Here is an 18,684-nt window from a genome sequence, read left to right on the forward strand (position 1 = left end):
GGGCAGCTCAGAGCTGGGCTTTGGAGGGCTGGGGCTGGGCTGAGGGGTCCATTGGCATCAGCCCTCCTGTTCCACCTCTGCCTGCCCCAGCACTGATCAGGTCTGGTGGTGCTCGGGGAGCAATGGCCCTGTTTTGGGGGGGGTCTTGCTGTGATGGGCTGAGACCTGCTGTGAGCTCAGTGGGGCTGCCCTCTCCCATCCCCCTTCTCTGCCCCTGTTTTAGTGTCCAGCATCTCTGGAGCTCTGTGGAAGGAGCGCACGCAGCTGGACATGTGTTTCCGCTTAGCCCCAACAACAATGACTCACTGCAGGGCACTGTGCCCTGAGCACACACATTTGTCTGCCCCGCAGCACAGCCCTGACCCCGGTGCTTGGCCTCGTTCTGCTGACCTCGGACCGCTGCTGCTCCCTGCCCACGTCAGCTGCTGTCATGCTCCTCTCTCCTCACCTGCACTGTGCTCAGCCCAGTCTGGAGACAGTGGCTCTACAGCACCTATCCCTCCTCATCCCACAGGCAGCGGGCCCTTGTGTTGTGTCCTCTCCACCCCAGCCCTCATTCCAAGATCATTTCACTCTCCAGGCTGCCAAACCCCAGGTACTGGGTGGCTGCTGGGGCCACATGGCACAACCAGGGCCGGGCTGCAGCATCCCTGTGCTCCCCCGGCCCCACTGAGCACTTGGAGAGAGTGTCCACTACCACAGTATTTGCCCAGAGCCCATTGCCATCTTTCATGCTACCACCCTGCCATGGTTGTGCGCTCTCCCACACTCCCTGCAGGCTCACACAGGGCTTGGACCAGGCTCAGCTGCTCGCGTTTCAGTTGTTTCTATTCATCCTAAAGTGCAAAAGCTCTGACACTTCCCCCAGATGTGAGCAGGGCAGCTCTGTGGTTCAGGAGCAGCTGGCATCGCTGCAGCACTGCTGTCCCTGCCGGCACACCTGCAGCGCCCGGCTCAGCTGCGCCCAGACGCTGCGTGCCCCTGCACAGAGATAGAGCTGGGGCTGCCCTCGCTGGGATGGTGGCAATGCAGAGCTGCAGCTGTGCGACAGGTACAGAGATACCGGCAGCATCGCAGGACTGGATGGGCAGATTTTGGAGGCGTGCTGCGGGCACGAGGGAGAGACCCGAGGGCAGCGGCGCATCGCAGAGATACAGAGATGCAGAATCCCGCGAGCGGCCGAGGGGGAGCGGGGGAAGCGGGGCGGGGGGCGGAAGGGAGGGGGCACGGGGGGGGGGACGCACGGGCGGCAGGAGGAGATGAGCTGGAGGAGCAGGAAGGAGAGGAAATGCTTGGGCACAGACATAATGCGGCCCTCCCTGCAATTTACCGCTCCGCTCGGCGCGGGCCGGGTGCCAGCGCTGTGAGCCGGGCCCTGGTCCCGTGCCGCCGCCCAACGACCGGAGCGGAATCCGCCCGGTCCCGGCGCCGCCCCGCGCCGTCCGCTCCGAAGCCCCGGCCGGGACAAACGGCGGAGGGGCCGAGGCCGTGCCGGGATGCGCGGGCGGGGCCGGGCCGGGCCGGAGGGCCGAGCTCGGCGCGGAGCCGGATCCTGCGAGGGGCGGGAGCAGAGCCGGGCTGGCCCCGTGCCATGCAGAGGAGGAGCAGCGAATCCCCGGAGCACATTAAAAAGCGAGGCTTAGCGGCAGCCAGGGGAAGAAAACACCTCCATAGAAGGCAGCGGAGAGCGGCGGCTGCAGCAGCGCCCGCAAAGCCGCTCGGGGGGCCGCGGCGGCGGACCCAAACTTTCCGGCGGCGGATCGGGGGCTGGGCGGCTCGGCCGGGCCGGCGGTGGATGAGGCTTTTTGGGGCGCGTCGCTGAGCCGCAGCCGCACGATGCCCGGGGCCGCGCTGCCCAGCCTGCTGGCCTGGCTGGCGGTGCTGCTGCTCGGCAGGGCCCGCCCGGCCGACGCCTGCAGCTGCTCGCCCATCCACCCGCAGCAGGCCTTCTGCAACGCCGACGTAGGTGAGTGCTTTGTCCCCGCGGGGCTCCGCCCGGCCCCGCACAGCCCCCCGACGCGGGGCAGCGCCGCGCAAACTTCGCGGTGGGGGCGGCGGGCGGAAAGTTGGCGCGGGGCGGCGGGTCGAATGGACGGACGGACGGACGGACGGGGCTGCCGCACCGGGCCCGGCCGAGCAGCACCTGCACGTGTGCGGGTCCCGGGGGTGTGGCGGTGTGTCGGCGGCCGGGAGCGGTGTGTGCCCGCCCGGTGTGTGCCCGCCTCTCCCGGCCCATCGCCGTGCCCAGGGGCCGGGCACGGAGCGCGGTTCCTCCCCTGCGTCCCACGGCGATGGGCCCGGCCGCGGCACGTCGGGTGGGAGCGGGACGGTACGTGGCAGCGCGGGGAGCTGACGGCCCCGGGGGAGCGGAGCGCTCCGGTTCCGCTCACAAAGCGGCGCTTTGCCGTAGGCAACGGCCTGGAGCGCTCAGCCAGCAGCCGGCCCAGAGCAGCGCCGGGCTCGGTCACCTCCCGTCTGTTCCTTATTTCCAGGCATTTCCTTTCCCCCGTCCCACTTTGTTCGGCTTGGATGCTGCTGAAAGGGAGGGCTTGGCAGCGCCGGGATCTGGATTCCTCTTTCGATGAATAATGCCCTTATTAAATTTTAGCATATTAAACAAACAGACCGGCCCCAGTTCCTGCCGCCCTCCTTGGCGGGGCCGTTCCCAGGCCCAGCTGGAGAGGTAACATTCCCAAGCACTTATGCAGCCCGTGCCCTGCCCCATCCCCTGCTCCGGATCCAGGATGTGCTGGCAGACCCCAGTCCCCCCCCCTCCCTTTGCAGACCCCGCTTGTGACGTGAGGGTAAATCCCGCAGTGCCCCATTGCTGCCAGGCCCATACAGCTCAGAACGTCATGAGGTGCACTGGGGATGGAGAGGTGCCCGCACAAAATGGAGTGCTGAATTTCCAGAGCTGCTGCCGAGCCGGTGACCCCAGAGCAGCAGATCGCCCTCAGCGAGGCTGAGCCTCCATCACACTCACGTCGGGGTCATCCTTCCGGGCCACTTGTGACTCACACTGCCATCCTGGGGTGCCGGCTCACCCGTGACTCAGCTGCTGAGTCACTGCTGTCTCGGCATTCCCGGCTGTCTCAGCAGTCCCCAGGAAGGGCGAAGCGGGGGCTGGTTGTGGCTGCCCAACAGGTGTCAGCTCCCAGACAGCCCGGTCCTGGCTCTGCTGTCCCTTGTGCCGTCACCCCCAGCTCCAGCCCGTGTCTCCCTCACAGATGATGTGGATGGGATTTGTCTGCTCTGACCCCAGCTGGGGATGGTGCTGGGTGCTGGCTGGCAGCAGGATTTGATCCTGGCAGGAACTCAGCCTCCCATGCAACAGGAGCCTGTCCTCCTGCCTCTGATCCCTGCCCTTTGGCTCCCTTCTTGTCTTCCTTCTATGCTGGGAGGCTCACGGCCAGCTCCTCCCCAGCACAGAGCCAGCCTGGGCCTGGGAGCTGCTGCCACTTACTGTGCCAGGGCTGCTCCTCTCCTGCTGCTGGCTGCCCTGGGGCCAGGCTGCTGCTGCTACATGGGTCCTTCTGTGCACCCACATCTGCCAGTGCCCCACCAGGGCCCGTGTGCCTTTGCTCACACCCGGCAGCCACTGGTGAGGCACCATTCTGTGATCCAGAGTGGGGTTGGAGCCCAGGGCCATGCTCACAGGCAGTGCCATAGTAAGGCGAGGTGTGGCTCTGACTTGGGCTGCGGGGCTGGGGGTCACATCACCGCGGCTGGTGGCCTTGGGGCTGATGATCCAGCCTTTCTGCTCATGCTTTCTGGCCTGGGAGATGGGCAGCAGTTTTCTAGAGGACTTGAGGGCTCTCTGGGTTTATGTGTGTGAGGTGGCAGAGTCCCTGTGCGGCTGCTGGGGTTTGCTCTGCCCATGCTGCTCAGCCTCCTGGCAGGGATGTGGCTGGGCTGTGGCTGCAGTGGCAGACCGTCTCCTGCTTTGCTTCCTGTCTGTAGCATGGAGATGCAGAGGATGAGGGAGGTGATACTTGGGCTGTGTCTTTGGCCGTGCAGCAGTGAAGTCCCCAGCAGCTGTGTTTGGCAGTGCCAAGGGTGACGGGACAGCTGTAGGGTGGGTGGTTGGTACCCGGGATGGGTGACCCTTGGATCCAAGCCCTGGCAGCACTGTGCCAATCTCAGCAGTTCCAAGCCATGCTGCTTTAGGATGGGCTGAGCAGCAGGGGCTGGTGGTGACCGGGCAGGGCCTGGGGAAAGGAGGTGGTTATGGGGCAGAGGTGAGACCTCTCTCTTTGGGTGGCACCTGGTGCACCCTGCTGTACCCTGAGCACGTGGGGGGGCTGCCAGCCCCCGGGCCGCCCTGCTGCTCTCAGTGCCGGTGCCTGCCCACCGTGCAGCCGATGCAGCAGGGCTGTGGGCTGACTGCTCAGGGCCGCTGCTGATTGGGCCCCATCCCACTCCGTCAGAGGCCAGGATGACGCACGCCGCGATGGGGAGTGCTGCGCTCAGAGCAGCCGCGCAGGCTGGGGATGAGCGGGGCCTGGCGCGGGCACTTCCTCCTGCAGGCACAGCCCTGTGGGGCTGCTGGGGCTGGGCTGATCCCCATGTGTGCCCTCAGGAGCTGTGATTGCGAGGGGAGCACAGCCACCGCTGCACCTCCATGCTCAAGTGCTCCCACATCGCCACAGCCTTTGCGTCCCCAAAGCTCCCTGACCTCATGGTCGAGTGGCAATGCCCTGCTGTGCTCCAGGGGCTCAGGCAGGTGCCCAGTGCTGGGACTTGGAGGAGCTGGGGTGGTGAAGTCCATCCTGGGGACATCTTGCCATGTTCTGCCTCTGTTGGTGCTGCGCCGTGCCGGGGTGATCCTGGGGCTGTGCCCACAATGGGGCTGGGTGGCAGCGGGCATTGCTGGCACTGGCACCCAGCCCCTGTGCTTCCATAGCTGCCAGCAGCCCCGAGAAGGGAGCTTTGTTCCTCGGCCATTCAGCCTGGGAACGCTTCCCGTGCTCTGTGGGCACTGATGCTTCCCAGGCAGCCACAGGCGGGGGCCGCGCGCTGGGGCTTGGGGTGGGACGTCCTGGGAAGGGGCTGCGCTTGCAATGTGTCAGGCTGGGAGGAGAGTCCTTGGGAACTGAGGTGCTGAGGACACCTGAGGCTGCTGCATCTCCTGCATTGCCTCAGTGGATGTTTTGTGCTGATGGATGCCACCCTATGCCCGCAATCCTTCTTTTGTCTCAAGCGGTCGCACACAGGGCAGAGCCGTGCAGGGTTGGATGTGTCCTTGCACAGGACCATTCCTCACTGCGTGTTGCACGGGGACCACAGTGCCAAGGGATGTCCTGTGCCTTGCAGGCCCTGCTGAGGGCCTTGGGCCACGTCCAGCCCAGCCTGGTCAGCGTGGAAAGCTGCCATTGCCCACCGGCTCCTGGCGAACACCCACTGCGCGCGTGCCGGCACATTCCTGGGGGGTTTGCGGGCAACGAGGGCTGATCACTGCAGAGATGGAGCCCACTGCTGGGCTGGGGGAGGCTGCTGCAGTGTGGGCCGGGGCGTGGGGTGCAGGCACTGGGTGCCCTCGCTCTGTGCCAGGCAGGTGCTTATGCGTGCAAGCAGCACTGGCGCTCAACATCCTGTGATATGCCCTGCTGTGTGCTGCTGTTACATGTGAGGCTGGGGCATGGGAAGGAGCCCGTGCAGAGCTGCGCTGTGGGGCTGCAGGCGGCCAAGCAGCCCCTCTCCATCCCAGGGCCTGCTCCCGCTGTGCTGAAACTGCGGGCTGTGCTGAGTCAGCGCCGTGAGGTCAGCGCCGCGTTATCGTGGTCACTTGGCTCCCAGCCCTGAGCGCCCCAGGGCAGCGGGTGGGGGGCAGCCAGCAGGCAGGGGCCGGGGCGCTCTGAGGGCACAGCTCAGCTGTGCTTATGCAGCAGCTTTTGTGCAGAGTGGCGAGTTAAAGGCAGACACCGCAATTCCTGCCCGTGCTGAGGAAGGGCTTTGGCAGATGGTGATGGGGTGGTGAGGGACGCGCCAGTGTCACGCTGTGCTTGGGGATATGCGGGAGCTTCCGGGTTGGTTCTTTGAGCTCCACAGAGACTTGGGGAGGCCCGGGCCGCTCCCAGAGCACCCACAGCATGTGCTGCCGTCACCTCGGGGGCACCTCCACCCGCGTGTCCCCACCTGGGCGTCCCCCTGCGTCCCTCCCTCTCCCTGCTCTGGTTTCTGGCCTGCTGAAGAGCTTGGCTGCGCTGCTGGGGTCTTGGCGGGGAAAGCACAGCGCAGCCGTCCCCTCCACAAAGCCGCACTGTTCAGAACAAATCCGCCTAGAATTGGGCTGCATTTTTGTCAAGTGATTCATCAGCACGTGAATGGAAACGGCTGGAGCCCACTGAACCAGCAGCCGTCCCCCACGCCTGCACTGCACCGCGGGCAGCGCTCGGCTCTTCGGGTGTGTGCGCCTTCATCGTGGCACAGAACAGAGCTGCGGGGCTCTGTCAATCCCCACCCATGGTGGCACAGGGAGCAGGGGCTGAGCTGCCCCAGTTGGGGCTCATCTCCACTGTGGGTGGGTGGCAGCTTTGGCACGGCTGCGGGCACCGGGCCCCGACCTGCCTGCCTCGATCCCTTCCCCATCCTCTTCTCCTTTCCAGAGAAAACTGAGTCAGTGCTGATGGGTGCCCACGTGGTGCAGTGCCACCGCTGACCTTCAGCCCAAACAGCTGCACTGGGTGCCCACCGCTCGCCCCGCTGTATTTATAGAGTGCAACCGGATCAGCTCTGTGCTGCGCCAGGTGACAGCGGGCAACGGGGCCCTGCACACGTCTCCACTGCACCCCAGCACCTCTCTGTGGGGACACGACTGCCATTCCCAGCTCTGGGCACAGGGGTGGCTGTGACCTGTGCAGCTGTGGGTCAGGGTGAGCCTCTCACCACTGAGGTCAGTGCCACGTGCCGGGCGCTCACGTGTGGCTCTGTGTCCTTGTGCTGCGCTGGAGGGGTGACACAGAGACCTTCCCATGGCACAGCTCCCTGCCCTCTGCTCGCTCTGGGGCACTGTGGCCTCATCCCTTGCTGTGGTGCTGGGGGCAAAGCAATGTGTACAGGTTTGTCTGTGCCAGGACAGAGCTGTGTGTCCCTGCTGTGCACCTCTGGCAGTGTCGCTGCAGCAGTGGGTGGGCAGTGCCTACATGTGTGCTCTGCCTATGCCCACCTCACCAACCGGGCTCACATCCCCATGCTGCAGGTGGGATGCAGTGCTTCCATCCCCTGTTCTCCTGACTGGGTGCTGCTGTGCAGGTGGAGCCATGTTTTACATGGGGTCTGTCCAGCACCCCGGGCTGCATCCCCAGGGGAACAGTGTGCACGGAGAGCAGCTCCACGTGGCTGCAGAGCAGAGAGCTGTGGGGCCTGTGGCCATGCTGCTGCAGTGAGCTCACCCAGCTCCTCACCTTGCCATGTTTTCTCACTGCCCCAGGCTTCAGGGTTCTCCCGCAGCTGCCTGGGTTATTTTTGCAGGCTGCGAGGGCAGGAAGCAGCCCAGGGAGGATGCAGTTTTTGTGCTTGCATGATGTGGGGGGTCCATGTGCCAGTAGCCAGTGGCTGGCAGGGAGCTGTGGCCGGACACCTCTGTGGCTGTATAGTGCAAAGGCAGTGGGCACCGGGTGGGTCAGCCCTGTGTTGGTTGCTGGGGGCTCCTTCTTCCTTCTACACCTGGAGGTGAAGCTGCAGTGAGCTCCCAATGCCCTCGGGTCTCTCTGTTGTGCTGGGCCACGCAGGCACTAGGCTGGGACATGGATTAATTAATGGTGGTGGACAAATAGTGCTCCCAGGGTGCTGTTGGTGGGGGGTGGCTGTGCTGTCCCTCTGTGTGAGGGACACTTTCCTGAGGGCTGGGCTACCAGATGGGGCAGAGCTGGAGCTGGGGGGGCTGTGCTCATGGCCCCAGCACCTGCCCATCTCCATGCCCTTCTCCTGCAGTGATCCGAGCAAAGGCCGTCTCTGCAAAGGAAGTGGATTCAGGGAACGACATTTATGGGAACCCCATCAAGCGAATCCAGTACGAAGTGAAGCAGATCAAGGTACAGGGCAGGCATCATGGGGTGGGCAGGGGGGTGGGAGGTGCTGCTCACACCTGCGCTCTGTCCTCAGATGTTTAAGGGCCCCGACAAGGACATCGAGTTCATCTACACGGCGCCGTCCACAGCAGTGTGCGGGCAGCCTCTGGACACAGGAGGCAAGAAGGAGTACCTGATTGCAGGTAGGAGTGAGCACTGACCCACGTCCGAGGGGGGGTTGGACTCCAGCAGCCCCCTGGTGTGGGTGTGTGAGCAGCTCTGTGCTGCCTCTCCCCAGGTAAATCCGAGGGCGATGGCAAGATGCACATCACGCTGTGTGACCTGGTTGCCACCTGGGACTCACTGAGCCCCACCCAGAAGAAGAGCCTCAACCAGCGGTACCAGATGGGCTGCGAGTGCAAGGTGAGTGCCCCGAGCCAGGACCTGCACCTGGGGCATCCCTGTGGGTGGGTTGGGGGGGGGGGGGTGCGGGGGGGGCCCCCCCCCCCCCCCCCCCTGGGGGGCCCCCGGGGGGGGGGGGGGGGGGGGGGGGGGGTGCAGGATGGGCACTGACCACCTCTGCCCTGTGCAGATCTCACGCTGCCTCTCCATCCCGTGCTTCGTCTCCTCCTCGGATGAGTGCCTCTGGACAGATTGGGCGATGGAGAAGATCGTGGGCGGGCGGCAGGCCAAGCACTACGCCTGCATCAAGAGGAGCGACGGCTCATGCGCCTGGTACCGCGGCATGGCCCCCCCGAAGCAGGAGTTTCTCGACATCGAGGACCCCTAAGCCAAGCGAGTGCATTCCAGTAGCCAGTAGAAAAGCCCAGCGAGATGTTAGACTGGTCCACGCCGACATCGGGGCCTGGAGACAGCATGAAAACCCACACAGCCCCAAGGGGCCGCAGGGCACGGAGCTGCCATGTATGCGTGGGGTGGGGGGGGGGTCACTGCACCGCTCACACTCTGCACCACGCGCACCCTGCAGCAGGCAGGGCAGCCCCATTCCCTGCAGGCTGAATGCTGGTGAGCAGCAGCAGCTGTCCCCGGTCTACAGGGCCCCCACTGCCAACTGCAGCTGCCCAGCACCAGGGCCTTGCTGTCCCCATCCCATCCCTTGCTGTGGGTGCAGCTTGGCACCGACTGCTCCCACCCGCAGAAGGCGTGGGGCTCTCACCCACTGTAGCCCTTAGGGATGGGATGGGGGTCACCCCCGGCCCCAGGGGGGATGGCTGCAGGACACCGACCCCACACCCCCTCTCTCTGAGCCATTTCCCCCCCACACACACGGCCGGCCCCGGCTCGGGACGTTTTCATGCTTTGCGTCCCCATAGGGTGACGATGTGGTGCTGGACCAGTCTGGGCAACTTCGACGTGTTAAAGGAAAAAGTGAAAGAAAGAAAAAAAACAAAACAGAAAAAGGAAAAAAAAAAAAAAAAAATCCCACCCACCCTCTAATCAGTCCCATATAGGACTCCCGTTCGCTTCTGTATGGTTATATCATATGTGACATTTACTCCTGTCTCTGCTGGTAGCCTGTCTCTGAGTTAATACCCCCACTGTTCTGCCATCAGCTCTATCATTCCCCGTGCTGTGATTTTTTTTTTTTTTTTGTTTGTTTTTTTGGTGGTTTTTGTTTCGTTTTGTTTCGTTTTGATTTCCCTGTTAGGTGTTAGAATTGCACTTATTTTTGTAAAGGGGCTCTGCAGTGGGTCGGGGGGAATCATGGAGGGGCTGTGGGGCAGCGCCCGGGCAGGCCCCGGCCCCCGGCCCCCCCCTAGTCCCCCAGAACTCCCCCGGAGCTGCTTTAATTTATGGCCGTGGCCCCGCTCCGGGCCAGCAGCTCGATGTGGTGTATAAAAAGGAGGAGGAAAAAAAAAAAAAAAAAAAGGAAAAAAAAAAAAAGACAAAAAGTTTACGTATAGTTATTTTCAGATCTCTGCTTGATAAGTATTAAAGTAAGATGTATCTAACGTGCTGCCGTAATTTAAAGCTCGGGATGGGGCCGGAGGGGGGGGGCAGAGGGGGGGGGGGTGTTTGATCCCGCGATGTTTGCGGGGAGCTGCGGACAATAAAGGCACTGACGGACCCCGCGGCTCCGCCTCCTCTCTGCAGCCACGCCCACCGGGAGGCGGGGCCAGCCGTTTGGGGGCGTGGCTAGCGTTGGTCCCGCCTTCCAAAAGGGGGTGGTGCGGAAGTGGTCCGTGGCGGCAGCGCCGCGCGGGTGCCGCCCATTGAAGGCGGTGACACGTGCGCGCGGCGGGGACCCGGATGGTGCGTGCGGCCGCGCCGGGCCAGGCCGGGCCGGGGGGACGGGACCGGGGCCGGAACCGGGGCCGGAAGTGCGGCGGACGGCTGAGGGGGGCGGGAGGAATTCGGAGCCCTTGATCTCCGTGCCGAACTTCTGCGTCGGGTCGCTGCGGAGCGCCGGTACCGGGCGGGGCAGCACGTGGCGGGTGGCGGAGGGGCTCAAGGTCGCGGGTGGCAGCGAGCGGGGTGGGCGGCGGGAAGTGGGGAAGTGGGCCTGCGCTGGGGGGGACCGGGCCTGGGGGGCTGGATCGGGCCGCTCCTCGCGGCGATCTCCGCTCACCCCCCGCCCCCAGCCCGGCCCCGCGATGCCGATCGTGGAGAAGCTGCGGGAGGCGCTGAAGCCGGGCCGCAGGGAGCCGAGTGAAGACGGGGAGCTGGGCCGGCTTCTGGCCGCCTCGGCCAAGAAAGTCCTGCTGCAGAGGATCGAGTTCGAGCCTGCCAGCCGCGGGCTGTCCGGGCAGCTGGAGCTGCTGCGGGGCAAGTACCGACCGTTGAACGCCAGCGCCGGGCCCGCCGCGCCCCGTCCGCCGCCCCCGGAGGGGCCCAGCAGGAAGCACGGTGCGTGCCAGGCTGTGGGGGATGGGGGTCTCTGTGAAGCCGTCCACCCGCCGCTCACCACCCCCCATCCTTCAGGCGGCGATCACGGTCCCGGGGATGGCGTCCCTGCGCCGCAGAAGGTGCTGTTCCCCGCCGAGCGGCTCTCCTTGAAGTGGGAGCGCGTGCAGCGGGTGGGCGCCGGGCTGCACAACCTGGGCAATACCTGCTTCCTCAACGCCACGCTGCAGTGCCTCACCTACACGCCGCCGCTCGCCTGCTACCTACTGTCCAAGGAGCACAGCCGCGCCTGTGAGTGGGGTGGGGGACAGTGCTGTAGGGCTGGGTGGGTATGGAGAGGCTGCCCTGGGCTGGGTTGGCCCCCAGTGAATGGCTGCCGTGTGTGGGGCAGAACCCGGCTGCCTGAGGTGGCTCCTGGTGGCATGGCTCACAGCCTGTGGCCAGGAGAGTGCTGCCCCATTCATAGGGCTCAGACAGCCCTGCGCTATAGACAGACCTGCTGGCTTGTCTGGGAGGTGTCAGTGCCCTGTGTGCCACCCTTACAGATGGGTGTTCTCGTCTGCAGTGTTATCTGTGACCTAGGCACTGCCAGCTGGTGTGTCACATGCTTGTCCTTGTCCCCTGGGCTGCTCTGTGCTATAGCGTGGAGCTCACAGGGAGGGCTGTGCTGCGTGGGAGCAGGGATTCCCCTTCCCACGCACCATCTCCATTTCTACTGCGTTTGTCCCCAGCGTCCTTTCTTCTCTCCTTCTGCAGGTCACCAGGGAGGCTTCTGCATGATGTGCGTTATGCAGAACCACATGATCCAGGCTTTTGCCAACAGCGGCAACGCCATCAAGCCGCTGTCCTTCATCCGAGACCTCAAGAGTAAGGATGGGTCCTTCCACGCTCTGCTCCCCCGCTGTGACTCATGAGGCTGGGATGGGTCCTGGCAGCGAATGGCTCAGAGCTGATTCATGGAGGCTGAGCTACCACAGGACCACATGGGGCTGCCCCACAGTTTGGCTCTGGGGGGAGATAGAGGCGCTGTACACAGGATTTGATCCCTCTTTTCCCTGCAGAGATTGCCCGGCACTTCCGCTTTGGCAGCCAGGAGGATGCGCACGAGTTCCTGCGTTACACCATCGATGCCATGCAGAAGGCCTGCCTGAGCGGCTGCACCAGGTACACACAGCTCTGAGTTCGGGGGCACTGAGGCCATCCCTGCTCCATGATACAGCCCTGGGTTGTGGCCTGGTATGTGACCACAGTGCTGCTGTGGTGCTGGGACCCAGGGCACCAGCAATGCCTCCACCTTCAGTGCAAGGCTCTGAGCTGCAGCTGGGAGCAGCCGTGCTTGGAGGGCATTGGGTGCACACAGCCTGGTGCTCCACTGAGCTCAGACACCAGCAGCCACAGAGCAGCAGAATCGCTGCATCTTCCCTGCCTTCCCCATGGTCTGCCGAGCAGGGCTGTGGTGTGGGGGACACAGCAGTGTCCCTCAGGGGTGGCTCTTGCATCATGATGCAGAAAAGCAGTGTGACATGTGGCGCTTCTCTTCCAGGCTGGATCGCCAGACCCAGGCCACCACGCTGGTTCACCAGATCTTTGGTGGCTACCTGCGGTCCCGTGGTGAGTGCTGCTGCTGCTGGGCTGTGACCTCAGGATTGTGGGCTGCTGTTACCCTAAGAAGCCCTGTGCTAAAAGTCTTTTGGGAAGGTGGCCAAGCATGTGTAAATCACCCAAAGCTGCACTTTCCCACTCCCGCCATGCGTGTGGGTCTTGGCTCCCCTTATGGCAACACAGAAAGCTGTTGGCTGCGGGTCCTTGGCTCTTTGTCACTCAGTGAAGGAACCAGTGCTTGCAGCTGTTAAGCAACAATTGCTATGCCAGCAGCCTTCCTCCCTGCCAAGCTGCAGGCGCCCAGCAGAAATGCTGGTGTTGGCATCCCAGAGCCCAGACCCTGAGAGGGGCAGTGCTGTGGCTGCTGTAGGGCAGGTGCAGACATGGCAGGGTGCACTCACTGCTCCTTCTTTTGCAGTGAAGTGCTCAGTGTGTAAGAGCGTCTCGGACACCTATGACCCGTACCTGGATGTGTCCTTGGAGATCAGGGTATGTCAGTGGGCATTGTGCTGTGGTACAGCGTGGACAGGTCATGCATGCCCTGAGCTCTGCCCTGTCCTTGCAGCAAGCCGCAAACATCGTGCGGGCACTGGAGCTGTTTGTGAAATCAGATGTGCTGAGTGGGGAGAATGCCTACATGTGTGCCAGGTGAGTGGGGTCCCATGGTGTGGGGTAGTGGAAAACAAGTTTGTTCAGTCTGGAGAAGAGGAGGCTCAGGGGAGACCTCATTGCGCTGTACAACTTCCTGAAGGGAGGCTGTGGTGCAAAAGGGTCTGGCCTCTTCTCCCAGGCAAATAGTAGGACCCGAGGAAATGGCCAGAAGTTACACCAGAGGAGGTTTAGGTTGGACATGAGGAGAAACTTTTTCTCTCAAAGGGTGGTCAGGCACTGCAATGGCTGCACAGGGAGGTGGTGGAGTCTCCGTCCCTGGTAGTGTTCAAGAGGCGCCTGGATGAGGAGCTATGAGAGATGGTTTAGCTTGTGGTACTGATAGGAATGGGAGGGTGGTTGGACTAGATGATCTTGCAGGTCGTTTCCAACCTTGTGATTCTGTGATATGATTAGACCATCTGTGATAAGTGCGGTACAGAGGCAGCCCCAGCTGAGCTGTGGGACATGTGGCCATGATGGAGCCAGCCCCACTCCAGCTGCCTGGCAGCAGCAGATGTGGCCATGCGCTGATGCCTGCTGTCAGTGCAATCGATTCCGTGAGGTGTGTCTGAGCTGAGGGCAATCACCTGGGTGTGGGGCGGCTTGGATAACTGGAGATCTTCTGTGCAGGTGCAAAAAGAAGGTGCCAGCCAGCAAACGCTTCACCATCCATCGAGCCTCCAATGTCCTCACGCTCTCACTGAAGCGTTTTGCTAACTTCAGTGGAGGCAAAATCACAAAGGTGAGAGTTGGGTGGTGCAGGGCTGAGGCTGTGCCCTTGCTCACAGGGTCCTATTGCAGCACAAGGTCTGCTACAGCTCAATAGTGTTCCCTGAGCCGTGCTGCAGGGCCAAGGGCTGTGCTATGGGATTTGCTTCCTCCCAGCACCTTCCTCACTGCAGCCTCAGCCAGGGGAGAGCTGGGTGCCCTCTATGGAGAGGGATCGTAGGATGGTTGGAGCTGCTCTTGCTGTAGTGAGAAAAACCCCTGAGACATCCTCTCTGCACAGGATGTGGGATACCCTGAGTTCCTGAACATCCGCCCCTACATGTCTCAGAACAATGGCGATCCAGTCATGTATGGGCTCTATGCAGTGCTGGTGCACTCGGGGTACAGCTGCCATGCAGGACACTACTACTGCTATGTGAAGGTGAGCCCTGGGGGCACCTGTGGGGTCCTGTGGTGTCCTGTGGTGTGTGGGAAGGCTGCTCAGCGGGTGCATGTCAAGGAGTTTGGAGCACGATGCCGTGTTGCAGGGGGTGCTGGTGCTGCTCTGGGCAGGGCCTGACCCCAAGCTCTGCTCCTAGGCCAGCAACGGGCAGTGGTACCAGATGAATGACTCCCTCGTGCACTGCAGCAACATCAAGGTGGTCCTCAATCAGCAGGCCTACGTGCTGTTTTACCTGAGGTGAGCTATCCTGTGCCCCCTGCCCTTCAGCAGCTCCTGTGCGTTTTGAGGCTGGCAGCATCAGTCTGTGTGCTTGGGCACAAGGGCACGAATGCCACAGGGTTCACGTTCTGCAGCCCTCCTGGCTGACATGCACTCTGCTTCCCCCAGGATCCCTGGCCCCAGGAAGGGCTCGGAGGGGCCCATTGCCAAAGCCACCCCCAGCCACTCACCTGTTGTTTCTGATCAGACCAAGAGAACCACAACCAACGGGCCCCTGCCATCACCGCTTCTGGGCCGGGTGAGGCTGAGGAGGGTTGTGGGGACAGTGGGCAGCGCTCTGTGGGAGGGGTCTGGCTGTGCCTATGGTCCCTACAGCAGCCTGAGGAGTGCAGGCAGCGTGGTTCTGTCCCCAGGGCCTCCCTTTGCTGACCCTCATTATTTCTCCTTGCCTAGAGCCCCGAGGTGCTGCCGGGCAGAAAGCTGTCAGGGCCAGAGGAGATTGGGGTGCCGGTGGCCCGCAGCTCGCTGGGTGCAGGGCCAAAGCTGTCCAATGGCTCTGCACCACCAAAGCCGCCCACCGGGTCCCCATCACCCAAACTGCCCCTCAGAGCCACCCAGGCGACACCGAGTGATGACACAGCCCGAAGGCCCAAGAAAACGCCGTCCCTACAGCAGCCTCCGGCACCAAAAGCATCTCCGGGCCCATGTGGCTCCAGCACTGCAGATCCACCCCAGCAGAGCCCCGGGGACAGCATGGAGACCCCCACCTTGCCCAGCCCTGGCACCCCACAGCGCAGCTCCTGCAGCAGCGCAGCCCCCAGCCCTGCGCACACCGCAGCGGGGGATGCAGCCAAAGTGGCCCCAAAGGCCAAGAGCGGGGCAGGCGGCCTCGACCCCTCTCAGGACACAGACTGTGGCGCGGATCTCCCCGAGGGCTCCAGGCTGATGAAGCTGAAATCCGCTGCGCTGGAGCTGGGCAGTACCACATCGCCACCCCCAGCCAAGAAGCTGGCACTGTCTGCCAAGAAGGTGAGCTCATGTGCTGCTCCATGTCAGCGGGTGCAATCCGGGGAGGGGCAGGGGTGGTGCTCACAGAGCCGGGCTGGGAGAACCCCCGGGCTGGGTGAGCTGTGTGGGGCCAGGCCCGGCTACTTGGGGTGGGTTTTGCATCCCCATGGTGGGTGCGTTGGGGGGAACTGGTGGCGGTGCTGCTGCAGCTGGAGGGCTGCAGGCTGCTCCTGCCAGTGGCTGTGCACTGTGCTTTCCATGCTTTAAATTTCCTTCCTTCCTTTTTTTTCCTTTGTGCTTCTAACTGAGAACACTTCTGATTCTTCTTCTACCCCCCCACTTCCCTTTCCCCCTCTGTGTCTGTTCCCCCTCCCCTTTCTCTGGGCTCCCCTTTTTATTTTCCTCCTCTTGGCTCACGGAACCCTTTCTGTTAGACCACCAAGTTTTTATTTATGTCGATAACTGCAGGGCAGCATCCCACGGAGGGCGAGCGGAAGTGACAGCCGTGTGCAGCCTGCTGGCCTCGCCTTCGCCACGGCCACTGCCCAGCCCTGGCCTTGCAGCAGGCCCAGGTAAGCAGGACAGGGATCCCCAGCCTCCTGCACGGCAGCAGCCCTGGAGCTGATACTTGCCAGGCTGAGACACTGCAGGACTCAGCCCAGGTTCTGCAGCCATTGCTCTGACTGTTGGCACTGGCTGTGCATTAGCGTCTCCTGGCAGCAGGAGGCTCTGGGCACGTCTGGCTCTTGGTCCAGGTCTCTGCTGTGCCTGTGCTATAGCAGCACCCATGGGCAGTGCGTGCAGCTCTTGGAGCAGGGCCTGGTTGTGCTTTCTTGGCTTGTATCTGGGATGGAGCCAGGTGAGGGCTGAGCTCCTGCATCCCGGATGGAGAGGGAAAGGGAGGTTCCTGCTGTTGGTCTGGCTTCTGGCTTGTTTCAGCCTCTGTTCCTGTCCTGCAGGCTGCCCTCCGCTCTCCCCCAGCCCAGCCCTGACACACCAGCCTTCAGCTTCGCTCCCAGTGCGGCCCCCTGGCTCCCAGCCTCCCCCCTGACCAATGGGGCCCACCCCTCTCAGCACCATCCTACCCTCAGCGGGGAGCATGGACCCGGCCCTACGTCCACCAAAAAGAAGCAGCGAAAGCAGCAGCAATCCAAAGCGGGAGGCAGCTCGCATGTTATGGCTGTGAATGGCTGTAATGAAGGCTGCAGCCCCCCGAGGAAGAGGAGGAACATTGCTCCAGAGGGCTCTATCCCAGGGAAGGAGGCGACTGGCACAGGCAGGGAGGAGCGGGGCCCCAGTGGTTCTCCCAGCATGGAGCCCATCTCCCCCCTCAAAAAGAAGAAGAGGAAGAGAAGGCTACAGGAGACCGAGGAATGCTCCTCTGGGGCACAACCCTTGGGCAGGTGAGGCTCCAGGGATGCTGGGGGGACCAACCTACTGAGCCTATTGCCCAGTTCTAATGTCTGCTGGCTTCCCTAGCTCTGGGAGGGCTGACACAGAGCCCTTGTGGACAAAGCAACAGCAGAGTCCTGAGCCCAGCGAGGGAGAGAGTGAGCATCGGAAGTGCAAGCAGAGGGAAAGTCTAGGCAACGTGACCTCAGAGCAGCCAGCTGCCATCAGTGCCCCAGGTACGGTGCCATGCTGCCTGCTGTGCCAGGTAAGGGCCCTTCCTCTCCATGTTTATGGCTTGGTCTTCTCTCGGGAAGGATTCCTCCCCGGCTCTCTCTGCTCAAACATCTGTGTCATCCATCTGGGCTTCGGGCTTCAGACCTTCTTAATCCCAACAGTCCCTTGGGGTGAAATCTGCGTTGGAGATGGGGGTGATGTGGGACATCCCTCCGGCCTCTCCTCACCTGCTTTCCCCACAGCAGCAGCGTGCACGTGGGACAGCCTACCCAGAGATGGATGCAAACACGGCGCGGCTGCCTCAAGCACTGGGGCTGGCACACAGCCCCGCAGCCCAGAGCGCAGCGTAGTGGAGGAGCTGCTCAGAAATTCCTTGGACAAGGCTTATGGCAAGCAAGGTACGGCCCTGTGTACCGACTGGGGGGGTGTGCAGCCACGCGCCCGAGCCCTACAAGGGCTCCTTGTGCAATGCTGATATTGGCATTCCACAGTCCTGACCTGGGAGGGTGAGGTGTCAGCTGTCAGCCGCGATGCCATGCGGGATGCAGCGTGGGCCCGGAGCGAGACCGTCATTGATGAGTGGGATGAGGAGTTCGACCGAGGAAAGGTGGGTGCTGAGCTGCATCCTGAGGAGTGCAGGGTGGTGGGCTGTGCCTTGACCTGGGTGCATTCCTCCTCTCTCTGCGTAGGTGAAAAAGGTTAAAAAGCTGAAGCGTGAGCGGAGGAGACACTTCAATCCTTTCCAGCAGCTGCAGAGCAAGCGCAACTTCTGGTCAGTGACACATCCTGCCAAGGTGGCCAGCTTGAGCTACCGGCTGTGAGGTGAGTGAGCCTGGGGGCAGCGGGGGCAGCTGGCCCTTTGGGGTGCTAACACAACACCTTGCCTCTCAGGTGGAATCTGCACCCTGCAGCACTGGGGCTGGAGAAGGAGCCGTGCTTCCTCAGAGCTGCTGCTGCACCCTCGCTAAGGTGCCTGAGGTGGGGGTCTGAAGGATCCATGCCAAGGATGCAGCCTTGTGGAAATGCACTCACGTTCCCTGGGTTCCCCTAGGAGCAGGGATGTGGCTGCTTCACTCTGCTCTGCCCTGCAGGGGCCAAAATGCTGCCGGGCCCTGTGCTGCTGCTTCTGCCCCCCCCGGAGGTGTGGGCTGCTCTCTGTCCCAGATCACTGCTGGAGCTCCCTAGGACCAGCAGAGCCCAGGCAGGGCTGTGGTGTGGTCCCTTGCCTTCCAGTGCTGCTGTATCAGCCAGCCTGGGGGGCTGCCCCCCACCGTTGCAACTCCATCACCTCTGTCCTGGCTGGGGCTGGAGGGCCACCCTGCGCTGTGCCTCCAGCCCCTGTTGTGCCTCCAGGCTGCGTGTCCCCCTCCTCCCTTCCTGGGGAGGGGGGCACCGACCCTGATCTCTCAGAACTGGGCACCTTGGGGCTGGTGCCCCCCCCCCCCCTCCAGCCCCATCCCCGCTGTGCGAGGCGCAGTGCAGCCCTTGGGTCCGGGCGGGCAATAAAACCACGCGCGTCTGAGAACCGAGTGT

General features: G+C 63.1%; 2 protein-coding genes across 5 annotated transcripts; both read left to right on the forward strand.

Moving 5' to 3' along the window:
* The first annotated feature begins 1,821 nt into the window (after positions 1-1,821).
* On the forward strand, positions 1,822-9,982 carry TIMP2 (TIMP metallopeptidase inhibitor 2). The gene is made up of 5 exons (XM_042883992.1): positions 1,822-1,966; positions 7,933-8,033; positions 8,104-8,212; positions 8,308-8,432; positions 8,602-9,982. The coding sequence occupies exons 1-5, from the start codon at positions 1,837-1,839 to the stop codon at positions 8,797-8,799; spliced, it is 663 nt and encodes a 220-aa protein (XP_042739926.1). The 5' UTR covers positions 1,822-1,836; the 3' UTR covers positions 8,800-9,982.
* A 295-nt stretch (positions 9,983-10,277) lies between these two features.
* USP36 (ubiquitin specific peptidase 36) lies at positions 10,278-18,646 on the forward strand. Of its 4 annotated transcripts, none has more exons than XM_042883838.1 (20): positions 10,278-10,283; positions 10,613-10,877; positions 10,953-11,165; positions 11,631-11,741; positions 11,936-12,038; positions 12,418-12,485; positions 12,895-12,965; positions 13,042-13,124; positions 13,758-13,869; positions 14,137-14,277; positions 14,435-14,535; positions 14,686-14,815; positions 14,971-15,546; positions 15,994-16,097; positions 16,485-16,928; positions 17,005-17,153; positions 17,394-17,549; positions 17,643-17,758; positions 17,841-17,973; positions 18,043-18,646. In XM_042883838.1, the coding sequence occupies exons 1-19, from the start codon at positions 10,281-10,283 to the stop codon at positions 17,970-17,972; spliced, it is 3,078 nt and encodes a 1,025-aa protein (XP_042739772.1). In that variant the 5' UTR covers positions 10,278-10,280; the 3' UTR covers position 17,973; positions 18,043-18,646. The 4 variants fall into 4 exon arrangements, with proteins under 4 accessions (XP_042739772.1, XP_042739774.1, XP_042739776.1 ...); XM_042883840.1 differs by having other exon boundaries at positions 17,397-17,549; positions 18,043-18,645; XM_042883841.1 differs by lacking the exon at positions 10,278-10,283 and adding an exon at positions 10,410-10,439.
* The last annotated feature ends 38 nt before the right edge of the window (positions 18,647-18,684 follow it).

The sequence above is a fragment of the Lagopus leucura genome, unplaced genomic scaffold (assembly GCF_019238085.1).
Source record: "Lagopus leucura isolate 7727_CA_CO unplaced genomic scaffold, USGS_WTPT01 Super-Scaffold_100040, whole genome shotgun sequence".
Classification (NCBI taxonomy): Eukaryota; Metazoa; Chordata; class Aves; order Galliformes; family Phasianidae; genus Lagopus; species Lagopus leucura.